This window comes from Crocodylus siamensis, chromosome 3, assembly GCF_052110815.1.
Source record: "Crocodylus siamensis isolate JL-2025a chromosome 3, ASM5211081v1, whole genome shotgun sequence".
Classification (NCBI taxonomy): domain Eukaryota; kingdom Metazoa; phylum Chordata; order Crocodylia; family Crocodylidae; genus Crocodylus; species Crocodylus siamensis.
In genome coordinates this window covers 11,467,532-11,492,294 of record NC_143397.1, presented here as the reverse complement: position 1 = coordinate 11,492,294, position 24,763 = coordinate 11,467,532, and the positions used below count along the sequence as shown (strand labels likewise).

Below are 24,763 nucleotides of genomic sequence, written 5' to 3'. Positions count from 1 at the left end.
ACCAGCACAACGGCAGGCCCTGGCTGGTGGCCTTGTTAACAGTCTCAGCACAGAGTGGAACAGGTCTGGAAGCTAAATCATCTTTGCAGATTTAACGGGGGTCCCTTCACCTTGAGGGCCGTGCAGTTTGGTGAAGACAACACTGTCACTACCTGTGATGGCAACTGTCTGGGAATAAGCAGAGCCTTCTCCAGGATGGTCCATCCCCTTTGTGCCTCGGCAGAAGTTGATTTGTGAAATCTGGGGCCTTTCCCCTCCCTGGAGGGGACAGACCTGTTGTTCTAACACCCTCCTCCCCAGCAGTCACCCAGGCTGGCATCTTTCACTGGCCCAAGATTCACACACAAGTAATAAAAGTGCCAGACTGTGTATGTTCACACCACAGTATAACCCAGGTTTGTTATTACATCCAGACTCTTACCAGGGTTGGACTTGACATGCAATATATTACTGCAGATGAATACAGCAGCTTGCATGTAAGCCAACGAGGGCTGAATAAAACAGCCAGCCTCATGTCTGCAAGATTAAATGGCTGGATTTTGTTTTACACTTCCCAACGAGTTTGATCCTCATTGGCCAAACTAAAGGCCAGAATCCTTCAGTCTTGGATTGCAACAAAACTTTGCCTGAGTAAGGACTGCAAGTGCTGTAGGTGTTCTTAATGAGTGCGCATGTGCAGGCAGTCCTGGGAGAGCAGAGGCAACTGCTCAGAGGGCTGGAAGAAAGGGGCATGGGGTGCCCATGGGGAGGGCAGGGCTCAGGATGCCAGTTGCTGCGCAGTAGCTGATCTTGGTCAGCTGTGTTATACTTTGGAAACGGCTGATTGGAATAACTCACTTGGTGGATCATGTAGCACCTGTTTCCCCTTTTGTAAGTGCTGCCTGTTCTTGAAACACATGCACCCCCTAGTTCTCCCCTCCTCTTTTGACAGAGCACCTATGGGATTCATTGCATGCTCATGTTTTTTAATAGGACTATTCCCTCACTTCCACCCAGCTGTTTACCTCTGTCGGCCCTGAGAGAGACATGCAGAGTGACTTCTCCATGGTTATCCACCAAGCCAGTGAAAGAGCCTGAAACCCAGGCCTCCCAAATCCCCAACCCCAACTCCGGTACACTCCAACATAGGACATAGCAACAGACTTTAAGCACTACTCTTGCTTGGGGCAGGCAAACAACCCTTCTGGATACAGAGACATGCCCCAAAACATCTCACATGTAGTTCCCTCTCCATGCACTTTTCACATGGTTACACTAAACCTTCCCATACACTAAACACTACAGCTAGTGACAGAAGTTACACATCAACTGGTTTAAGTGATCAGAAACTGGTTTAAACCTGTAACAGAGCAGAAGCTCAGTGCACATAAACCAATTTCAAAATGGCTGAAACTGGTTTAAAATAAACCTGGTTGAATGTATCAGACTGATTTGGGTCAAACCGGTTTATGAAACTTCTGTCCCAGACTCCTTCCTGGTTCAAGTTAAATCATAGTCCCCTAGCATGTTTTCCAGCCCTGGGCTAGGCTACACTGTATGCTCCAGCAGAGAAGGGTTGTGGGGCAGGGAGGGAAAGTAGAGACTTCCCCCCCACAGGCAAACCCTGGCTAGGGTTTGGGCCAGGGAGGGGGGTTCAACCCACCTTTCCCCAAGTACAGAGCTGCTCTGCCATGCTAAACTTAGTGAAACTTACTGCTGGCTGTGACTGTGAACTACAAATCCCAGAAGCACCTGGAAGCAGAAAGAGGAAGTGATGAGCATCCCTGCAGAGTCCTGCTACTGTAAGTCTGGACTGCAAATCCCAGAGATCTCAGGGGCAGCAGGAAGAGGAAGTGAACACACAGCCAGAGAACCCTGCTGCAGCACCCCTGGCTTCTGGCCTGAGCCAGTGCAGGCATGTGGTTGCATTTCCTGAATCAAAGGTAAATATCTGTTCACATCTGTTTCAATTTAATCTGTGCAGTTTAGATGAATCTGCAAAGACTGAATCGATCCAGCCTCAGGCTTTTTGACTGTCTGTACCTAGCCCATGCAGGTGTTACTACATCCTGGCTCAGACTCTCCCTCTGACTTCACTGAGCTCTGACAGCCAGTTCCTAATCCAAATTTACTATACTGGGTGCCATGGCACAGCAAAAATGTACTATTTTACAGATTCACTAGAGACCACGGTGTCAGTAGAGCATGGACTCTGAACACCCTCTTTCCTACTTGTGGTTTCACCAGGCCATTACAAGGGCACCATAAAAGGTTTGTACCACTGCAGCCCCCGCCGTGTCTTCATAGAAGAGCTCAGGCCACCAAGCTCCCATGTGACATTTCAAAAGTAGGGTTTCTCTTGCAATCAAAGGCTTAACGTGCAAACAAAACAGTCCATAGGCTACACATGCATGTCCCTGCTCAGCAAACAACACTTTTCCTTACCTCAACCCCTGCAGTTATATGGAGCATCATAAATAACTGTGCTAATAGATAAAACTTCTGGCCTTACTGCTACACAACTAACACATTTCTGCCTTGCATCATTGGTGCCCAAGTAACCTGTTTCTGAGGGAAGTCCCCCAAAGCCTGCTCAGGTAGAAGATCATCCTTCTCGCTTTGAAGACGTTCACAGCAAAAAAATCCCACTATTCCCACCAGGGCAACATCAGGCCTCAAAATACCAACTCTGCAAGGTGCCCAGGGCCCTCTATTCCTCTTGATCCCAGTGGGAACTGTGGATATGGCCTTTGCCACAATCAACCTAACACACATGGAAGACGAATCCCAGTATCACTGCTGACATCAAGTAGTACCTTGCCCTGAGAATGAACCTATTGATTTCAATTAAGCTCCTCGTGGAGGAAAGCACAGCTCAGTGACAGCAACGTGACAGAATCTAGCCCATGCACAGCATGGTGATGAAAATCAGAGCCAGTTGGTGGCAACACTTTTATAGACTAGTGATTCATAATACTGCAGAGTTTGCAGGAAATCTAACACCATTCATGATTTTAAAATGCTCTTACTTTCATCCAAATATATAAAATAATCACTCATGCCCTCAGCAGCAGAAGTGACTTATACAGAGTATTAGTCCTGCAAACCAATGGCTATAATTCTAGTACCGAATGAAGTTACTCTCCAAGGCTCTACAGTCACTTAATCTCTTTTCTGACGTCAAATGACAAATTTCTTGCCCTGGCTCATTAACATGATGACTAATGAAAGCTTATTATAAGTGAATTTATAAATGAAATTAAGAGATTTATATTAAAGACCAGGCCAAAAAAAACAAAAAAAGAGTGGATTTAACAACAAGAACAACAAGGGAAAAAATATGCACACATTTCACAGCCCCGCTCCTGCCAGGCAGCTGACAGCCAGAGCGCATGCTGCTCGGTGAATGTGGGAAATGATTGCTGATGCAGATGGACATCTTCTGAAATGCTGGCACCCTGCTTAGCTTCAGGTGCATGCTGAGATGGAGAAGGGTGAATCCCGGACAGGGGGTCAGCACATGCTGCACGAGGGGCAAGTGCAAGGTGAGATTCTTGTAGGATGTGATCAAGAAAGGTAGAGATTGTAATTCTGCACCAAGCTCTGGTAAACAGAAAAGCCCTTTTAGACAATGGCCACTTGGACAAACTTCTTGATAGACGTCTTAGGCTATAGTATCACCTAATGTATGCCGAAGTAACTTTCTTGAAGTCAATGGGATCTTTTTTCCTTCTGTCTATACCCAAGATGGGAATATATTGCCTTGTTTATTGACTGCGTTTCTGATGGCTCCAACCCGAAGCTAAGGCTTGTTCTAGCTGTAACTACTTCTCCCTGGACTTCGGCTCCAAAAACATCTCCTATTTGAACCCTTTATGCCCTTCAGCTGGAGTAAGATGTCTGGTAAAGGTGCAGCCACTGAAGAGGTGGGGGCCAAGGAAACTCCAGAAACAACCGACAGAAATGAACTCTGGGACAGGTCAGATCTGGACTGAGCAGTCACATCCAGCCCTATTTCTTTAGTGGACTCAACCAAAGCATCCATAGCTGAAAGTTGGCAGCCAGATAGCTGTACTAAATCCCACCACTAACACTGAAAAGGGCACAGAGAACAAACCTGCAGCTCGAATCACACTGGATAGTGCAGGTTGAGGTGGTTTATTCAGTATCCAAACCCACCGCAGGGAAGGGAACCGCGCTGGCTTCTTTAGAGCCTAAGCAAACGTTGCTTTCCAGCCAAAGCACTCAGAGACCGCGGCAACGAGATGGGCAGACAAACGGACGGAAGAATGGGCAGACGCATCATAAAGCACTTTCGAAACATTCATGATTTCCCCTTCACAACGATGCTAGGAAGTACTCATGGCAGGCTGCCCTTCGTACCACACCACTGGCCCTAGAGACCAGAATACCCTTAGCTTGGGCTTTGCCAAATTCTGGCCTCACATTCAGTATAAAGAAGCTGAGGAAAGACTTGGGTAACGTGCTTTTAGCCACTGGGCCCCTTTTCCAGGCTGTGGAGGCTCTGTTTGTCTTGCAGTTTGGGAAACTGAGGCACAGCAAAAGGAAGGTCAAGGTCACGGAGCAAGTCAACAAGCACCAGAAGCAGGATCCCAGGTCTCCAATGTTTTACCGCCCGCTTCCTGTTTCTGGGTAATGGAAAGCCGGTCGTACTGGACTGTTTTTTCTGCCCTTTCACATTGCAGTGGAGGAAGAAGCACAATACATGCCTAGAGCTTCTGCGAGTTAAATTTAGTTCTCGCTAGAGCCACGCACCCTGGGCTGCGATTCCAGCTGAGCGTCCTTTTCCTTTTCCGTTTCCTTTTTTCTTTTCCTGCCTGGGAGGCTATTTCTTTGGCTGAGAGTAAATCGTCACCTTCTGCACATGTAGATCCCTTAAAAACAAGCCTCTAATCTCCCCCCTGCTGTTTTCAGCTAGCAACCGAATATGTGGAAACTATGGGTGCAAATCCCTGCTGGTTGCTCAGGTCTTTTGTGCCTAGACAGCGCAGACATCCAGCTTCCAAGGTCAGGTCTTTACTGCTCAGTGAGGCCAGGCTCTTGCTCAGAGGTTGCCCTGGCCCTCTCCTGCACACACAGTGCAGTCGTGCTTTCAACCCAAGTTACCCTCAGCTTATGGGCAGAGCAGGAGCTGCTCAAGTAACCATTCGAGTACTGACAGACCTCCGCTGCTTCCCACGACTCTTCCCAGAAGGACAGACAAGAAACAATCCCGGAGCAGCTTAGTGTCCTATAACTAGAAGAACCAGGGGATGCATCCCAAAAGTCCTAGTGCCAAAAAAAAGAAAAGGAAGAGTCCATAAGGACACAAATAGGGCTCCAATAGGGCTTTCCAATATGGCTGCTCACAGCTGGATATGGTGACTCCTGTACTCAGCCCCAGCTATTGTTCAATTCTCTACTGAAGATATACCCTAAAAAGAGGTTGCAGCATGCCCTCTGCTCTGAGCCTGGTTAGCTCTTCTGGCCCATCAAGGGGTGGGGGCAGAAGTGACCTCCATAGCTAACTCTACCAGTGATGCCAGCAGAAAAGCTCAGGAAACCTTGAGGACTATAACTCTTTCCTCTTCCTTTCCATGCCAGCTTTGCTCAGGACTCAGGAATGACCTGGCCTTACTACCTGGGAAGCAGCTCTGAGTGCCACTAGCGGTGCCTGCAAAGTCGGGGGTCAAATTAGCCCTGCAAATCACAGAAGCATGGAGTTGGAGGGGGCCTCAAGGGCCATCCGCTAGATGGTGGTGGTAGGCACAAACCTGGACTTGGAGTTGAGGCCTTTTTGAAGACCGGATTTAAGAATGCAAGGACCAAGGAAGGCTCAGCCTCATCTCCAGTTTTTCAGAAATGCATGTGCTTGTCCTACCACTCCGTTCAGGAGGCAAACAACACCGCGCTCTTTACCCTGGGATAAACGGTGTGACATCTCAGTGCTTTCCCTTGAGCCTCACCCCTCGCACTTCCCCCCCAAGGGAAAGGCAGCTTCTGCTCACTGCTTCATCAAAGTTAATGGCCCACAAAGTAAAATCATCACCTGCTTGGGGAGAGGTCACAGGGAGCAGCATAGAAACGGGAGGCAGATTCTGCTAGAAAACACTAACCTGGGTCAGCAGCCCCTTGCCTCTGGGAGACCAGGAAAATCCCCCTTCGGGGATTCACTTAGAGGTAACTGAAACCCTGGGTTTCCTTAGGAAGCTCAGAGAAGGCCCCTGTATATCCCATATGTAAGGAAGCTGTTTGTCAGAACTCATCTAACCCGAAACAGATGCTTCAGTTCATCGAGTCAGCCGTGCATTTGAGTGAATAGTCAAATGGCCTTTCCATATGAGAGTCTAATGAACTTGATTCCTGCAGGGCTGCCAGTTCATATCAAGAAAGATGTTTTGATTTGGCTTCCGCCTCTCTCCCCCCGCTTCTCCCTCTCTCTATCACAAGGGCCTTCGGAGTAGCTAAATGATGCCTTTACATTTCATCCAAAGCAGCTAGGCCCACATTATCTAACACGTATGCAGGGGTCGCTTGCAAATTCAAGCCACGCCGCTTTGGATTCTCCAGCCGTGTTTCAGTGTGGTAAGGCTGTTCCGTGATTTCCGGTACTTTTGATTACCAAAGAAGTTGATTAGTCAGCACTGTATAAAGAAGAAGAAATCAAGGGCCCAACCTCTGCTCTCAGTGACATGCATGAAGACAGAATAGGTCCCTTCACCAAAGTCATTAAGAGTGACCTAGATGCAATTATGAGCAAAACTTTTGCACCTGTACCAGTTTGCACACACCCAGTGTGACCAACAAGTCTTGTGAGTCTTGTGATTTGTGGGCACAAATACCGAGATGCATGCGGCGTACATAGGACACTGTGTCCACAGAACTGCCAGCGCACTTTCACTTGAATGTGATGTATTTTTGGGCCCAGCTGATTTGCTTGAAGCCGTAAAATAAGTCAGTGGCAGGAGTGATGCGGGATGGCAAGAAGTCTGATCAGTTAGTCTCATACACGGACCCCTGTTAGGTGCTGCCTTGTGAAGGCAGAGTGGTAAGATGTGTTGGATATCCTCCTACCCAGCACTGATCACTAATGCACCTAAGGCAATGGTCTTCACTTGAGTTCATGACATGGTGCCTTGTGTTTGGACCCCCCCCCCCCCAAACAGGCACAAAAATGTGTCCTTGTACACAAGGTTTGTCATTCTTCCCCAAGACCGTTTTACCATTCCTCGAGGTGAGTAGGGAGCAGCTAGCCTGACCTCTTGCATACGGCAAGGCACAGAATTTCAATTTGCAGTCAAACTAAAGAATCCCTTTTCAAAGGGGCGTCCACCCATGGTTGACTCGCACTGCTAAAGCATGGCATCTTCTTTCCTGTTCAAACATCCTTCATTTCAGCTCTGAGGCACGGGGTCTTGTTTTGCTAATTTGAGGGGAAAGGGGTAGAGATCTAGTACAGACAAATTATCGCCAGACAGAGCACTTATAGGCCATAACCAAACCACCCATGATCTTTTCTTTAGTAAACCAACCAGACTGCAACCCTTCCCTTTGCAGAGGTTTTCCAGATGTTGAAAACTGCCTTGAAGCAGTCCTCCAGCCCCTTTGTTTTTATGACATCCCTTTTCAAAAGGTTGGCACGTCAAGTGTTGCAGTCACCGTCTCGCCAGATAATACCACATCCTTAATCACGATCCATGCTCCCCCCTTATACATCCAGAGATCACATTAGCTCTTCTAGCTACAGCAGCGTGCTGGCAGCTCAGGTTCACTTGGTTAGTTACAGTGGCCTTTCACAGTCACTGCCTGCCACGATATACTGTAATGCGTATTCTTTTCCCCTCGAAGAGTTGACCTTACTTTTAGGAGGTTAAAACACGTGTTGTTTCACTGCACCCAGTTTATCTGGTATGGTGCTGGGGGAGGACCTGGCTTGGCAGTGTCACGCTGCAGGAGGCAGAGGTCTCTGCTAGAGAAAGAGCAGGGAGGTGGTCTGGTGTGGGGGATAGGAGACACAAATTGATCCAACTCACTCTGGATCAGTGACCTGGTCTCATCATTATGTGCCTCCTCCACCAGGCAGTCTGTGTCTCCCACAGACTTTACCAGCAGCTACCTCTCGAGTGAGTGCCAGAAACCTTCACCCCATATGCACCCCTCTTCAATGGCCCTTGTGCCATGGGACTACATTTCTCCCATCGTCTGACTTCTACAGTCTCTGGGCTGTTCTGCAGCTTGCCCACTGGATGTACCGTTTCCAATTTTGGAGAATGCTGCTGACCACGCACTACATACAGCCCACTCTTCCTCTCCTCCAGCATTTTGGTAGTTATAGGCTTATTAAGCTCTGCTACCAGTTGCTAACCATCTCCCCTACCCTAGGCCAAGCCATCCATTCCAGGATCCATCCACGCACTGGTAGGAATCTGTATTCAGGTTACCATCTGTTACAGGCAGGATAGACTTGAAACTAGCGTTTAACCCATGCAGCCCCTTACTTGTCAGACTATCAGAAAAGAATCAGGCTCGCAATAGAAAAAGCTTGATACCTTGCATCTCGTGTGGTCCCAAGTGGATTTAAACCACCACCAAAGGAGAACGCTCTGCTCGCTGTCAAAGGTAGCACAAGTCACCCATTTGGACAGGGGCACAGCAGTGAATCAGGCCCATGTTGTACAAGCAGGGTGAACTGATGGAGCAAACAAAGGGAAAGTATGTGAAATGCAAAATGAGCATCCACCTGGAAAGATGCAGCTGGAAACTGCGGTGCCTTTGTTCCCTGGGTGGTGCACACCGAATCCTCCCTGGAATGAGGGCAGCTGCCACCCGTCACTGCACACACAACTATACTAGGGACATGCTGCAGAGGTAGCGTATTGATCCAGGGCGTGTGCAAGAAGCTAGGCCTGTGAAAGATGCAGACCCACACCGTGAGGCTTTCCCAGAGCTGAGGAAGGGCATTTTGCACCTGGAAACTTGTCTAACTGCTCCCAGCCGTGTAGCTGGCAATCGTATCGGCAAGCCCAGAATCCCACCAAACAAACCTTACTTGGCTGCGACGCGCACATGCGCATGCATGCTCTGCTCTCTCTTGGAAACCTTACTCTTGTTCCTCCTTGTGGCTGTCTCCTCTCATCCAAAATAAACGGCCCCTCAGGCAGGCGTGCGTCTTGTTTGCTCCTTACAAGCATCACAAGGACCGATGTCCTTAAAGAACCAATAATCAGGTTCCCCACCACATTCACCTGGTCCCTAGGAGCAAGAAAGGGCAATTGTGATAGGAGCTGCATGAACACTTACCAGCTGAGACAGAGGCTTCCCTAGGGAGCAGCAGCCGACAGCAAGGCGACCACTTTAGGGCTGCAGCTGCCCTAAAATTGAAAGGGCTGCACCCCAAAAGGCTTGCTGGGAGCACATCCCTATGGGATAGCAATGTTTCACTGAGCCGATTCAGTTGGGGTTACAGGATTCTGGACTAAGGGGCTTGTTTCAGTGTGTCCCCGCTGTCACTCCTACCTCGGAAAGCGCCACCGACCCCACTGCTTTCAGTGGATCGACACACGCAGTGTTCATCACGTTACAGCAGGGACCTCTCCGGCGTTGGCTGAGAGGCCTCCAAGATAGTTCGTGTGACTTTGCCTGGGGTTCAAGGGGAATTTTTGCTGTCCCTAGTGCTCCTTTTGCTCCGAAGAAAATGGAAGTGCGAGATGCAGAGAACTCCAAGAACTCCCACGTGACTCCCATGTGGCAGCAGTGAACTGCAGATAAGGGCAAGGCTGGCTCTGATGGCTTGGACCGGATGAGCCTTGAGGGCCCTGCCAACCCTCCTGCTCTAGGGAATTCACGTCTAATGCAAGCGGCGGGACTTTCATACACTAAACTGTCCTCTGTCCTGCTGTGGCAGGGACAGAAGTAGAGGGAGGAGAAGAAAACTCACTGCCTGGCCCCTCTTAAGGGGCAGAATCCGAGGACTTCACGTCCTGACCCCCGCTCTATAACAGCTGCTGTGGTACAACCATCCCCAGCTACTCAAACGCAGGAGTCAGTGCCCTCAAAATCCTGAGCCTGGCATAAAAAACCTCGGACTTGTTTTAGTTGCCTTCTCTTCTAATTGCATGGCACCAGAAGCTGGGTCTAGAAAGAAAACACCTGCCTACAGCTTGTGAGACCACTGATGCAGCGCTGGTAATGCCCCTGCTCGTTGGTGCCACTGCCCCACGGAGCTGGCTCTGGTGTTGTGCCAGGGTCCGGTCTGAGCGACTGACCATCAGTCTCAGCCCCCAGCCTGCACCTGCCCCCAGCGCGGTCTCGGTGGAACAGCTCCGTAGCTGAACCCATGTTACTTAATATCATCGGGAGACACCCCTCTGCAAAAAGCACTAACTGGGCTCCAGTACAGTAGCACTTAGCATGTGTTTTACTGCTTGAATGCGTGGACGCTGGCATTTTAAGTGCACTTCTCGTGTCCTACGTGTAATGTGTGACAAGGCCCTATCGCAGGCTCAGCTGTTGCATTGGGAGCCTGGGCTCATGCCTAGAGCCCCAGCTGGGGGTCAGAACGTCCCCGGGACACTCGTGCATTGTATGTATTTCATGACAGGGGCGTCCAGTCTCAGCCCCCTGAGGCTTGCCTTTCCCATTGCTAAGAGGCTGCGTGTGACCTGCAGCAGAGCAGGTTTTGCAGCGACCCTCATCCGTGGAGGCCCGTAGGGATTAAAGCCCCCAGAACGCTCCGGCAAGCACGATCTGAATTAATATGGAGCGTGGCAGGCTCCAGCACATCTCCATAGGTGACACCCACTCAGCGGAGGCAGAAGGGGTGACCATAGGTCATTGCGTGATGTCCATACCGAACGAGGTGTACCAGCGCTTGCTCGGTGCCTGCCCTCGAACACTACAGAGAGGACCAGAGACTGGTGCAGAAGCAGGAGCGACTCAGGCAAGAGAGAGGATGTTTTGCTTTCATGAGCAAATTGAGAAAAGATTTCCAAATTCAATTAGAAGGGCCACAGAGCACAAAGAAAGTTATGACCGCTGCACTGGCTAAGGAAGCTCAAATCAACAAAAAGTCAAGCAATCAGGAATGACCGGCCTGGGGATCTAGCAAGCACGTGCACAGTTTTTTGCTTGGAGCTGCTGGCTGGTTTCAATGCAGTCGGTCATGACGGAGAGTTTTCCTGTTTGGTGAACTGAATGGGGGAGTCTGCTTTTTGTTGGGCACGACACACAACCCCCCACCCCACAACCACTCTTCTTTGGTCTCTTGTTTGCAGCCTCCTCAGCGAGGCAAAGGACCAAACGGGACGGGAGACAGACTTCGTATCTCCCCTCTCCGAGTCTAGCTGAAGTCCCTCGAGGAAGGGCTCCTGAGCAGTGCAGCGAAGGAGCTGAGGGCTTCCTTAGCTACTCTCATCCAGCCATCCTCAGCAACAAAATAAAAGGCTGAGGATATACCAAGGGTACTTCATGTAAGTCACTTTGAAGTGTTGATAAATGACTCTATAGACTTCAGGGTTTCTGGAGCGATCAGTCTGTGGTCATCTGCATTGCCTAAACAGGCGTGCAGCGCTATCGGTGTCATAGAGGGGAGCTGGGATTTTGTTTGTGGCCATGTTGGTCCGAGGAGGGGAGTTCACATATTCCTGGTAAGATCCGACTTACATTTCTCCAGCGAGAATGTCCCGTGTCCCTGAGGAATTGCTTTTCCGCTGCCAGCTCTGCCTAACCTGTGCCCATTTGAAAAGACCCCAAGAAATAAGGAAACTTCCACTTCCAAATATTTTAAATTCAGCACTTAAAGCCCAAATATTCCAATTGTTTTAAATTCAATACTAAACAGAGTGGGCTACTAAATGCCTACTGCTCTGGGCTGAGTGGTTAAATGCAATATCCCCTAATAATATGGTACAGCAGGGGAAGCAAGATGACATGGCCACACATCAGAAAAAATATCAGAAAGTGGAATATTGTGTTCTCCCCAGCCATAGCAAGATTTCCCTAGAGAAAGCTTGAAAGCAGAAGTTGGGAAGGCAATACTTTAAATCGGAGCAGCATGAACTGCAGAGTGAATTTCATAATCCTTTCGGGAACACTCTGCATTGATTTGTTTGGAATAAGAAGAAACTATAGCACCCCGGGGAGCCAGATGTCTGGTGGAATTGGTAACAGCATACACAGCCCTTCTCCCCGCGGTCACCTGTTGGCATCTCGCCCGGATCATTACTAACCGATAGTTCTTGCTATCTGATAGATGCTGAGTGGGCTACATCAAATGAGTTACTGGCTCTCATTTCAGTCCCTCATATCCAAAGCGTAAAACCTATCCTGACATAGGCCAGCATAGCACAGAGATTGAGGATTGAATGGGCACAGGTAGTAAATTATTCCCTTCTCCTCCAGGAAAGCAGGCGCACCCACTGGCTGGGTCTGTGCAGCCGCTACCTGGGCTGTACGCGTCCCGCGCCGTTCTCCAGGGCTGCCCGTCTGGCACCTTTCCCTGACACTATTGTCTCCCCGCGTCCATCAATATTGACACACACGCACATTATTAAGGAAGAAGATTTGAGCCTTCTGACAGCTTAGGAGGGAGAGATGGTGCCAGGACAGTTCCAGGAGACAGGGTGATCGTTATTCACACCAGTCACTGTCCTTTCATAGACATGGGTGACTGGTGCCTCCCGAGTTGGGGGGGGGGGGCACCAGATCACTGATGGAGGGCACAGGGAGTCATCTAGCGGCTGATCACCGACCGGGGTGGGGGTCCTCCAGCCAGCAGCAAAACTGGAAATACACTTCCGGTTTCACGGCTGGAGCTTCCAGGGGGTGCACGGCCGATCTCAGAGGGTATATGTGCACCCGCGTGCACCCCCTACGCGTCACCAATGTTCATAGATATAATATACATATAGGTACGTTAATAATGAAGATATATACTTGTAAATATTAGGGGTGTGCGGATACATAATATGCACACACTTATAATATGTATTTACATGTGTACGCATGTGCGTGCATATATGTATGTCATGGGTCTCTGGATTCTGTCCTTTATCAGTAACCTAATAAATGCATTTCTAGGATAGATGCAGATAGTCAAAAAGCCCAAGGCAGAATTGATCTAAGTTATGTAGATTTTTTGTAAGTGGCATAATTTAGATCAGTAGCAAACAGGACACATTCACCCTGGCGGGGGAGTGCAAATCTCAGGTCGAGTTCCACCATTTTTATACCAGTCTGCGTGCGCCGAACATTTGCTCTGTTATGGGTATAGACTGGTTTTGTGTGCCGAACTTCTGTTCTGTTACAGGTATAGATGCCTTTCCAATCACATATACCGATAAAAGTATAATGTCTGTACCTGGCCCGAGTTGTGTTGGAATATGGTGCTTAATGAACTGTGTCTTAACATTAAAGCAAAATCACCCCAGCAAATAGCAACTGCCTTCATCTTTCCACATTGCCAGAAAAGGAGGAGTATGATGAATGCTTGGAGCTCACCTGATGGAATCTGCTAGTGCAAGTGGATCTCTGCCTTTACTGAAAGGCGATGGGGCTAAATGAGAGGTGTCAAGCTCACCTTGTGTCCCAGGTCAGATCTGGACTGGGGGGCTCCTTGCTTGCTGGCCAAATCCAACCTGGGAAACTGTGTGGTTCCAGTCCAGGGCATGCGGCAGCAGCTCTGGCACTGACCCAGGGCACAGGGCAGTGGACTGGGGGCAGCAGCTCTGGCTCTGGCACAGGGCACAGTGCAGCTCCGGCTCCCACCACAAGCTGCATGCTGGAGCTGGAGCTGGAGCTGGAGCTGGAGCTGGAGCTGGAGCTGATGCTGCCACCACATGCCATGAGCTGTGGTGGCAGCTCTAGCTCCAGTGTGAACCGTGCAGCAGCTCCAGCAGCTGAGAAGCAAAGGCTGCAGTGGTGGCGGTAGATAAAGTGTCCTCGCTTGCCCTCCTGCTGCTGATCATCATGCCCAGACTCTGTAGCAGGTCATGCCTCCTGGCTATGCCCGCCAGCTGCCAGTTGTCAGTGGGCCGCCCACAGCAGCTCCGTGGTCTGGATCCAGCATGCAGGCTGTACACTTGACAGCCCTGGGCTAAATGGTAAAACTCTCATAACTCAAGTCAGCCCTGAGAAAACCAGAGTACATACCAGCACCCTTGCATTGGATGGATAAAGTCCTGGACTGCCTACAAAAAGGGATTCCTTCTGTGAGATCCGTGATAGTGCCACAAAGACAGGGTAATGCCATTTGTTTCAGCTGAGTCATTGGATTTACATGGAGGTACCTGAAATCAGAATTTGGTTCACACGTGTGCTGCTGCTTTGGCGCACAGCCCCAGCTAGCAAAAATGGCTAATTGCAAGGCTAATTCTTTTGAGAAGAATGCAAACTTTGTGAGGGCCATTGACTGTCCTCGGGTTATAATGTGGAGTCACATCCACCTAATACGCTGGCAGTGTGAGCAAGTTCAACCTAAATTCAACACCCTCCTTTACGAGGTCTCTAATGCCATTCCTTGGTGATCAGTGTTCAGGGCCAAAGTCAGTGCTGGGGCACAATTGCCTTGGCCTACAGCAACAGTTACGGTGGATACTAAGCTGAATATGAGCCAATGCTGTGTCCTTGTTGCCAAGAAGGCTAATGGCATACTGGGCTACACTAGTACAGCAGGGCAAGGGAAGTGATTCTTCTCTGTTCAGCACCGGTGAGGCCACATCGGGAGTCCTGTGTCCAGTTTTGGGCCTCCCACTACCGACAGGATGTGGGCACATTGGAGACAGTCCAGTGAAGGGCAACAAAAATAGTTAGAGGGTTGGGGGACATGACTTATGAAGAGAGGCTGAGGGACCCGGGCTTATTTAGTCTGCAGAAGAGGAGACAGAGAGGATTTAATAGCTGCCTTCAACTACCGGGATGGGGTTTCCAAAGAGCATGGAGCAAAACTGTTCCCAGTGGTGACAGATGCTCAAGTTGCAGCAAGGGAAGTTGAGTTAGGAAAAGCTTTCTCACTAGGAGGGTAGTAAAGCACTGGAACAGGTTACCCAGAGAGGCGGTGCAATCTCCATCCGTGGAGGTTTTGAAGACCTGGGTGGACAAAGCCTTGGCTGGGATGATGTAGCTGGGGCTGGTCCTGCTTTGAGCAGGGGGTTGGACTAGATGTGACCTCCTGAGGTCCCTTTCAGCCCTCATTTTCTGTGATTCTAACAGCGCAACTTGGTAAAGAGGGGAGAGAAAGTGGCTGTAGGCTGCTTTTGCACTCTTTGAATCCTGGCCTGGTTTGTCCCCACTTAAATCAACCTTATCCCAGGTCCCCATCGCCCTGGCTGCCCAGAACACAAAGGCACTCATGTTGCACTGTGGACTTCTTTTGATCCAGGCTGCAGCAATTATACCACTAAAGCATTGTCCTATTACAGTGATCTACTCAAGGCCAACTGACTCCCCCTCCCCCCGCCCTTCACATCAGCAGAACGCAACACAGCAGATGTCACTCAGGGAAGAATTAGACCCATGGACCAGATTAAGGAATATGGAGCACAGAAATCAGGCGGTAGGGCCTGATTGTGCCCTTACCTTACAGAAGTGACTCCACTGAAGGCAATGGAGTTACAGCAGTCAAGAACAGACTTGGGACCAAATCCTAGTCTACCTCGGAGGCACCGACATGCTGCTAAGGTGCCTAAGCATCATCCTATTCCACCCTGATTGAGTCTCTGAAAAACTGCTCTCCCAAAAGGTGTGTGGGTCCTCCTAGTCAGCATCATCACTCGTGGGGAACTAGTCTTCAGGCAGTGAGGAAGGCTCGTTACTAAAGGAGACTCAGACACTCGAGCAGCATGGACTGGGGGCACATATAGGCAGCTCATAGGTGAAACAGGAGCTTGCCCTTGGCATCCGTGTCAGGGTAGCTGGCTTTTCTTAGGGTTTTTTTAGGAAAGCACGTGCAGACTTGCGGGACAGCCCGGGAGGTCAGTGCTCTCTTTGTGACAGCTCATTTAGTGCAATATCGGAAGGAGTTGATCTTTTGGATGAAGACAGGTGATCCTCAGCTCAGCGTACAGAGCCGCTGACTCATCTCGGTCTCCAGATCCAGACTCTGGCTTATTTCCTTCCTCTCTTTTCTCAAGGGACTATTTTTCCCCCTCGTACTGGGTCAGGCTCTCACAGTGAGCTCACGTGAGCCAAACCGAGCCCTCACGCAAGTGCGCCAAGGACACGCCTCGCCGAGGACAGGATGGATCCCACAGCGTTGAGACTGAGGGGGGCTGTTTGCACCCAAGTGACTGAAACCAGCCCGGGGACTGCTCAAGGGCTGGGAAATGCTTAGTTCACAGGAAGGGGAAGGATTTATGGTCTGGGATTCAGAGGTGCTGAGCAACCCGGGCTCCCTCCAACTCTGATATATGAGCACTTCCCAGGTGCGGGCCTCTCACCTCCTTCACGCTCCAGGCCCCAGAGGAACAACACTATATACTTAGCTTTTCTGGGGATGACACCATTAAACTGCTGATTTGTTCATCTGAACGGCACACAGCGCACTCGGTACATGGGCCACGTCGACAATCAGTACATACAAGGAGCGCGGCCTGTCCACACCTGAACACACGTCGTCCCAAAGAAAACCCGTGGAAAATATAGATGGGGTGAGGAATTCAACATAGTCCTGGCCTCTGGGGATCACAGCAAACTATGTTTTTAGACGGGAGAGCCCTCAGCCCATGGAGTAGGGTGGCCATCATAGAGGAGAGGCCGGTTGTCCTCTGTCTTCTATTGATACAAAACCGGACGCCTTTATGTCCTCTATTTTTCTCTTGAAGACAGCTCATTTCTCTTGAAGGAAAAATAAGAGTCATAAAAGCATTGGGTTTTGTATCAAGAGAGGACAGAGGACAACCGGGCTGTCCTCTACGGTGGCCACCCTACCATGGAGATCCACATATGGCCATACCAAGGCCTGGAGCCTCTCTGCTCAATCAAGATGCCCTATATTGCCTTGGGAAATATGTTCCCATGGGATCTCAAGAAGGACGGTGCCTTGGAGATCCTCTCTCCTCTGGCTCCCCACCCAGCCTGAAGTCAAAGCATGCCGACTCCAGAGCCCTCGCATGCAAGGGCTGGGTGAGAGCTAGGGAAAGATGAGGGCATTTGTAAAAGGTGGTCTTCCTGCCTCACCCTATCACACTGTAAAGCTAAAGAGAAGGCTTTCCTCTTCTTTCCATCACCAACGCACCAAAATAAATGAGAGGTGAGCTGGTCCTTAATGTTACGCTTGCTCTCTTTGGCACGAACATGAGGCTTTTATGTGACAGCTTGGACTTTCTGACTCACATTTTACCCTACCTGCTAATGAGGCTCTTATGCTCTCAGAAAACTGCTGTATGGGCAAAAAAAAATCTCAGGATTATTCTGGTCACTTCTTGAGGGTGACGGAGAGAGCAGGACGCAGCCCCGATCAGCCATGCGGACGGCTGAAGGCTGCAGCGAACCAGGCTAAGGCCCATCCGGGCGGATGGGGCAGCGTGAGGACGGAGAGATTTGTAGGAGTGTAAGCAGATTATGCAGCTAAATGAGACAGGACGGGTAGGAGGCACTGGGCTTTCTTAACCTGAAAAGAGCTAACACGTCAAGGAGCCGCGTCTACTAGCATGCCGTTGACATTTCCTGAGGTGCCTCAAATGAAGCACCTAAATCCCCTTTCAGGAAACTGAGTCACAATGTCCTTTTTCAGGTGACAGCCCGAAAGAGTACAGAGCACTCAGCCCTCTCCAGGACTTACTCAGCACCTGGCAGGATTGAACCTTAACCACTTGACTTGCAGTTGGTAGGTCAGGTCTTGGCCTGGATTTGACCGCACGCATCTCACAGTTCAGCCTATTCTTCACAGCTGCTTTTTCCTTCTTGATTTGCAAAGTAATTCATTAGTAGCTAAATATCACGTGTCCGTGGGCCCAATTCGGCTCTCGGAGGTGTGAAACCAGAGTAACCTCATTATACTTTGCTGACGTTAAACCCGAGAAAATGACAGCAGAAGTTGGCCCAGGACGTGTATTTCTGAAACCGGAAATCAATACAGTTTGTGGTAATACCATGACCCTGGTTTGAGGTTCAGTATAAGCAGTTATATTGACCCCATTCACATTTGAAATTCTCTGATAGCACAACGAGGCTGTAAAGTGAATATAAATGTATTTAAGACCCTTCTACATGACCAGAGCAGTATAAAGGGATTTGGCATGAATGGGAATCTGGTCCAGTTATGTCCATGTTCAGACCTATCTGGCATAAGAAGAAGTTATTCAAACCAACCCATTAGTGCATCCTGATGCCCAAAAGTAACCTACCCTCTGCAGCAAGCAGGGTGTGTTTCCACACCCAATGGCACTTGTCTCAAGTTTTCCAAGTCTGTGGCACTGAAAGAGAAAGATGATTTTCTTTGTACAGGTGGTTTCCGGGATTGCGGTGCCAAAGGAATTTGTTATTCAATTGTGGATGCATTTGATGAATTATGAACTACAAAAAAACCTTTTGGTTACTTGCTAATAAGGTGGAGGGGAGGGGGGTGTTTTCTCTTATAAGAATGTGCTTCTAACCAGACAGGTCAAAATATGATGGCAGATGATAAATTGCTTAGCTTGAGTTCCCATTAACCCAGCAGCTTTTGGTATTATTAGATTACTAAACCATCTTCAAAATACATTGACCAAACAGTTTTGATCTATATTAGCAGTAATTTGCAGCAGAGGATCTTGTGGCTTGTTATGCGTGCTGTGATGAAACCACTACCCGGAACAAAAGGGTTGCTGCTTGCGTCTTTCAGATCAGCCAGGGTTGGAAACGTATGATTTGGAGGGAGTGTTGGTTTGGTTTGCATGAGGTTTTGTGTTTTCTTTTGTTTGGTTGGTTGGTTTTAACTCCATGCCAGAAACAAAACTGAATTGTATCATGTGAAAAGAAAAATCACATCATCAAATGATCAGCTCCAACAGGCATGCGGGGCTCCCTTCATGCAAGCTAGAAAAGCACAGCCTCCCCTAGTTACATATGTGTACGTGTACATGTGTCACAGCACACGGCTAAGCTTTCCAATCTGGAATAGGATCGAGCAGAGAACAAAGGGCCACGGCATACAGTACATCCAGAAGGGGGAGCAAAGAAATATATACTGTTGGTGGTCATACAGGAGGGACATGATGGCCAAACAATTACTAAGATACATGGAAAAGGAATATGGAGGAGGAAAAAACTCAGGATACGGCTGGGGAAAAAAAGTGAAAAGGCATTGCCTTGCAAAATGATGAGTCTCCTCAAATGATGACCATTTAAGTGTGGAGGGGCCTTTTAATCACTTGGTGGTTTCTAATGTGTCTCTTTCTACAGGACCACTGTAAGATTACTTGTCTCTCTCAGAAATTAGGATAGGTGTGACTGCTAAACCCTTGCTCCACTCATAGCAAATAAAATACCCATCCTGCTTTCACCACTTCCTTTTCAAATGCAATTAGTGCAAGAGAGCCTTTCACCTCTTTTTTGGCTGGTTTTTTTTTTTTTTTTTGGAAGTGCTGACTTTATTTATAGTTGGCACTTGTTAACACCAAAGTACCACACTATAACCAATTTTTGATGTATTTTGTAGTAGCTCCTTCCTGGGAAATGGTTCTCTTTAGGGGCTCTAGTGAGATAAGCAAGATGGGTGACCTGTGTTAGGATTTCATAGTGCTTGCAGGAAAAACCCCTGCTAACGAAGGCGGGGAGCTAATTCAGCTTTCCTATGTGCTGCCCTGTGCATGAATCATTCCTGTGGTTTCTAGACAAATAGTTACATCTTCAATCAAATCTGATATTCCAAAGAGCGTGGCTTTCAAGTTTCTGTGCTATGCTGCAAGCAGGAAGTATAGTTACACTAGCATCTCCAACACTTTCTCCCCTAGCTCTCCAGCTGTCTAAGGTATTTATAGTGTGCCCGTCATCGTAGTATCTAGGCACTAGGATTCCTCTCCTACCAGATGGTGGGCAGAGCAGTCGTATCCAAAGGCCAGATTTATAAAAAAGGAGGAAAATTATTTTTCACTGTTATTTACTCCTTGCTAAAACTCGCCCGTTAAAATGCCTTTCCCCCTCGTTCATCTGGGTATGGTACCGCTCGTTACCGGAATGATATTGTAATCAGTATGTAGCACTGTAATTAGAAAGCAATAATAGCAGGCTCCTTATATATATAAATATATATATAAAACATTTCCCCCTTATTGATGTGTGTGTATTTATACACGTTTTTTGCCATTCTGTTGGAAAACAGAATTATACATGGTCACAGTGATAATACAGGATGTGTATCTATAAAATGTATATACACAGACTAATGCTGGATATCGATATGGGACAGAAAATATTAAACGCCCCCATATCTGTGGTGCTGAAAAATTCATTCACTCCAATCTTACAATGGGGAAAGCAAGGAAAAAATCTAAACAGCAGGATACGACAATAAATGGGAAAACAGCAATAGAAAAAGCACACTAGGTTAATATAGGAAAACTAGTTTCTTTATTGAGAGTCGTATATTAGTATTAGTGGAATTGTGTGTAACAATGTCATCATGCACACAATACAAAAAGGCAAGGCCCACCATGCCATGGAGGGGCAAACAGAACAAAAGCAGCGTACAATGAGCAGATGTATAGGCTACAGCACATTACATTTCAGCAGGGTATGTCTCTACAGAGAGATTTACATCAGAAACTAGGTAATGTAAAAAAATACAGACCATGCTTTAGTTTTAGTACAAGAAAAAGGTGAAGATACACAACCAAAGGATATTTGATACAGAAAATTACCCACAAAATAAGAACAGGAAGTAATTTAGCACAGCAGAAAATGTTATCCCTGTTTAATGGAAAACCATTTTGCCAGTAGTCTTTCTCTCTCTCTCTCTCTCTCTTTTAAAAAAATACTTCAATTAAAATTGGCATTTGATTCACTTCTTTGGAGGTGTGTTAATTGATCAAATGTTTGCGCCCAATTGACACACACTAAATAAAGTGTTTAGATAGTCTGTGTAGCAGGCAACTCTACAAACTGGATGTTTCAGCTTTCAAAGAAACAGATGGAGACCAGCTGTTGAAAGTGGTGTAATTTTGGCCAGGAGTGCGTGTGACACATAATGTACAAAGATGCAGTACCCCTTTTGTATTACAAAGCCTTTGAGTAACCCTTGTTAACAATCAGGGTAGAGGAATAGGCAGACATTCATTTTCCTTCGTGCTTCCGTTTGACCACGGATCTGATCCTCCAACTATTTTAAAGCCTCCCCCCCCCCCGACCCAGAATGAAGACAAATTGCATTGAATTTAATTGGGGGGGGGGTTGTTTTGTTTCGCCTAGGATCGACTGCAATTTGTTTAGTCACGACTGCTTGCTACATGGCAAAAACCATGTTTGCCTAAATAACTGGAGAAAAACCACAAGATACTGCATCCACCAACTAAAGCAAAATGAATCCACTTAACAGGAATTTACAGTGCAATGTACTTAGCTAAACAAGATGAAGATACAAAAATGGCTGTTATTATCTACAGCTATTCTGAAATGGCCTGTTGTCTATACTACTACAGTGAAACTAAAAAGAACAGATTTAAGCTTACAGTCTGCCTAATAGTTTTACAAGAAGATTGTGGTTTAGACTTCAGGTTTAAGCATTAGTATCCTCTGTCAGAAGGACTTACACTTCAATGATTCGATTTAATGGTCAGACATCCCCAGCCCCTATACCGGTTCTCGGGAGGGGGGTGTTCACCAGCCAGGAAAATGAAAGGGGCAGTCAAAAACAGCACGCCAATTTTTCAAGGGGCAGGAGCGAGAAAGAAAAAAATACTAACCCACTAGAACTCATTTTAAGGTATCCGAATTTGAAAACATTAAATTGCTTCCTGTAATGGTATTTAAAGATCAGGGGTATTAATGATCATAATGATTTAATCAGGATAATTATACTTCCAGGCTTCCCATCATTCTTAATGATTTTTAATGTATGCCTAGCATATAATAAAAAAATCCTAGACATTCTCAAGTAATAAAGGATAATTACAGAGCAGGAGGGGAAAAATTAGTGTGACAGCAAAATCTCATCAATCTAAGCCCTTCTTTCTTTCTTTCTTTTTTTTTTGTTTTAATTGACAGGCAGCCCATAGAGAGGGGATACTGCAGCTTAAATATCAATGCCTTCCTCAGATGGATGCAGGAAATGGTTAAGAGAGGGGTGTCACAATACAGCTAAATGCAGAGGCAGAGGGCTACAGCACACAGCAGCAAGTTGACCATTCACTGTGCTACACAATGAAGAAAAAAAAAAAAAAGATTTGATAAATGCAAAATGTCATCATCTCAACATCACAATAGAGACTGCACTCAGAAATGCCACATGTTCCACCTATGTTGTATGGACACAGACGGGAAAGGGCAATCTATTTTCACTTGGCGGGGCAAGAGCGGGGGAGAAGGGCCAGATTCTGATCTGAGTTACCCCGGGTGTCAATCAGCGCATCCCAAACCATCCGTGCCTTTTCAGTCCCTGGGACTACTCCGCATTTGCAGCCCTGTAATTCAGAGCAGAATCTGGATTCAAATTGTTTTAGATTTTAATTCGGATTTACTGGGTCCCCGGGGGCAAGATCTGAATGGTAATTATAGCAGTCTATCATCTGTTAAGAGGGAATTATATATATATATATGCATATATATATACATACATATATATATATATGCACATACATGCATGTATACAGTTAAACATTCGATATTGTTAGACTCTAGGGATATGACCAACAATAGGCCGGGGGGGAGGGGCTGGGGAAACATTTCCATGGAAAAGAAATGCAAGGAGATTGCAGCTGATTTCAAATTAATAATGAATCTAAATGCATCCTGATTTGGGGAGAGGAAGAAAATGGAAGGAATGAAAGGGGGGAAAAAAACAACCAAAAACTAAAAAGGTTCAAGTCCATTGTTCGTAGCAGAATGTAGGGTGGTGGGTGGGACCGAGGGAAGGTGGAAAAAAAAATATGCAATGGCCATACACATCCCATATTAAATCTCTGTAAAAAAAAAAGAATTAAGCTGATGCTTTTTTTTTCTAATGTCTCTGAGCCATAAGTGCACCATGGAGCATGGCGCGGCGGTGAATGGATGCGCTCTCCGGAGTCAGCATTACCAACAGTTTGAATCCCAACAGAGGAGGAAAAATTATGGGGAGGGGGAAATTGTCCAGCAAGAGATGGCGGGGAGGAAAAAAAGCCACCCTAAAAACAGTCTGCTAATCCCACCGCTATTTTAGTCCATTACAGAAGAAACAGCAAGGGACAAAAAAAGCTTTAAGAAGGCTGAACATGCTCTCAGTCCGCAAGGGAGTGGGGGGAGGGCAGAGATAAGCTACGGAGGGATCGATCTCCGCCGGGGAATAAATATTAAAAGCACAAATCGATGGTTAAACAGAGCAGATGCCAGACGTACAGAGATGTATCGATATCTCTGTATCTCTCTCTCCCTACCGTCCAGAGGCACCAAATCAAAAATCCTTCCAGCACCTTGACCAGGACACAGCTCTGCTTTATTATCATCAATTTTTTTTTTTTTGCTTTTTTTTTTTTAATTTTAATTTTAATTTTTTAACCCCAGATCTAGATTTGTCAGGTGGAAAAGCAAGGAGTTGGGGTTGGGGTGGGGGGAGGAGAAGGAAGAAGCTGATTTTGGTTATCCGGGCAGTTAAAGGAAAAGGATCTCGCATCATCCACCGCTTGGTTTCTGTCTCTCTGTCTTTTCCACCCTCCTCCTCAAGGAAAAAGTAGACGCGACAATTCAGCATTCAAAAAGCGCCCCCAAAAACCCCTAAAAAACCCAGCCCCCCCCTCCCCCCCATCACCAGCATCAAGCACTGTGCATTGCAACACCAGAATAAAGAGCCCCGAAGGATAAAGCGATACCTCTGTTTCGTACAGAGCCAAACACTGGAAGAACAAGATAGCCGACGTGCACAAGTACCATCCTGCCGGCTGCGGCTGCGGCTCCGGCTGCGGCTGCGGCTGCGGCGCCTTTGTTGCGCGGCGGCTCGGCGCTGGAGGTGCGCGTGGGGCGGCTCCGGCGGGAGCGGCGGCTGCTGCTGGCTGCCAGACAGATGGCCCATGGAAATGGTCCCTTCCAATCCCCTATATACATTCAAATGTGGAGCTGGGGCTGCAGCTGCCTGGCACACAAAGGGGAGGGCAGCCAATGGGAGGGAGGCCTTGGGGGAGGCTTGGCTGAGGCTCCCTTTCTTTCTCTCTGGGGGTTTTTTTCCGCCCCCCCCCCCCCGCCTTTTTTTTTTTTTTTCCTCTTTTAATTCTCCGCAGCCCGGGGCTCCGTGGCAAGGGAGGAGCCGCGCGCGGGGCCGCCCCGGCCCCGGCCCCGGCCCCGGCCCCGCCGGCAGCCTCGGGGCGGCGCGGGCCGGGGGCCCGGCTTGCACGCGCGGGGGCCGCGGGGGCACGGAGACGTTTCGGTGCACGCCCGTGTAGGTGGACGGGCACGCGGCACGTGCGCACAGTCGCGTTCGCGTACAGTCGTGGTCGCATGCACACCGGCATGCAAACACACACGCGTGCACATGCAATCATGGTCGCATGCACGCCCACATGCACACTGGCATGTACAAACACACACGATGAGGCTCACATGCGCACACTCGCATGCACATGCACACGCAGCCATGTTCCCACATGCAAACGTACATGCATGCACATGCAATCATGGTCGCATG

The 24,763-nt window shown here is 48.1% G+C and overlaps 1 protein-coding gene across 1 annotated transcript in view; it reads right to left on the bottom strand.

Moving 5' to 3' along the window:
* Positions 1–24,405, bottom strand: part of ARK2C (arkadia (RNF111) C-terminal like ring finger ubiquitin ligase 2C) — a 120,714-nt gene extending 96,309 nt beyond the window's left edge. Inside the window, exon 1 of the mRNA XM_090037740.1 lies at positions 23,955–24,405. Coding sequence (XP_089893866.1) covers positions 23,955–24,186 — 232 coding nt within the window. The 5' untranslated portion in view covers positions 24,187–24,405. The remainder of the gene's footprint in view (positions 1–23,954) is intronic.
* Between the last annotated feature and the right edge of the window lie 358 nt (positions 24,406–24,763).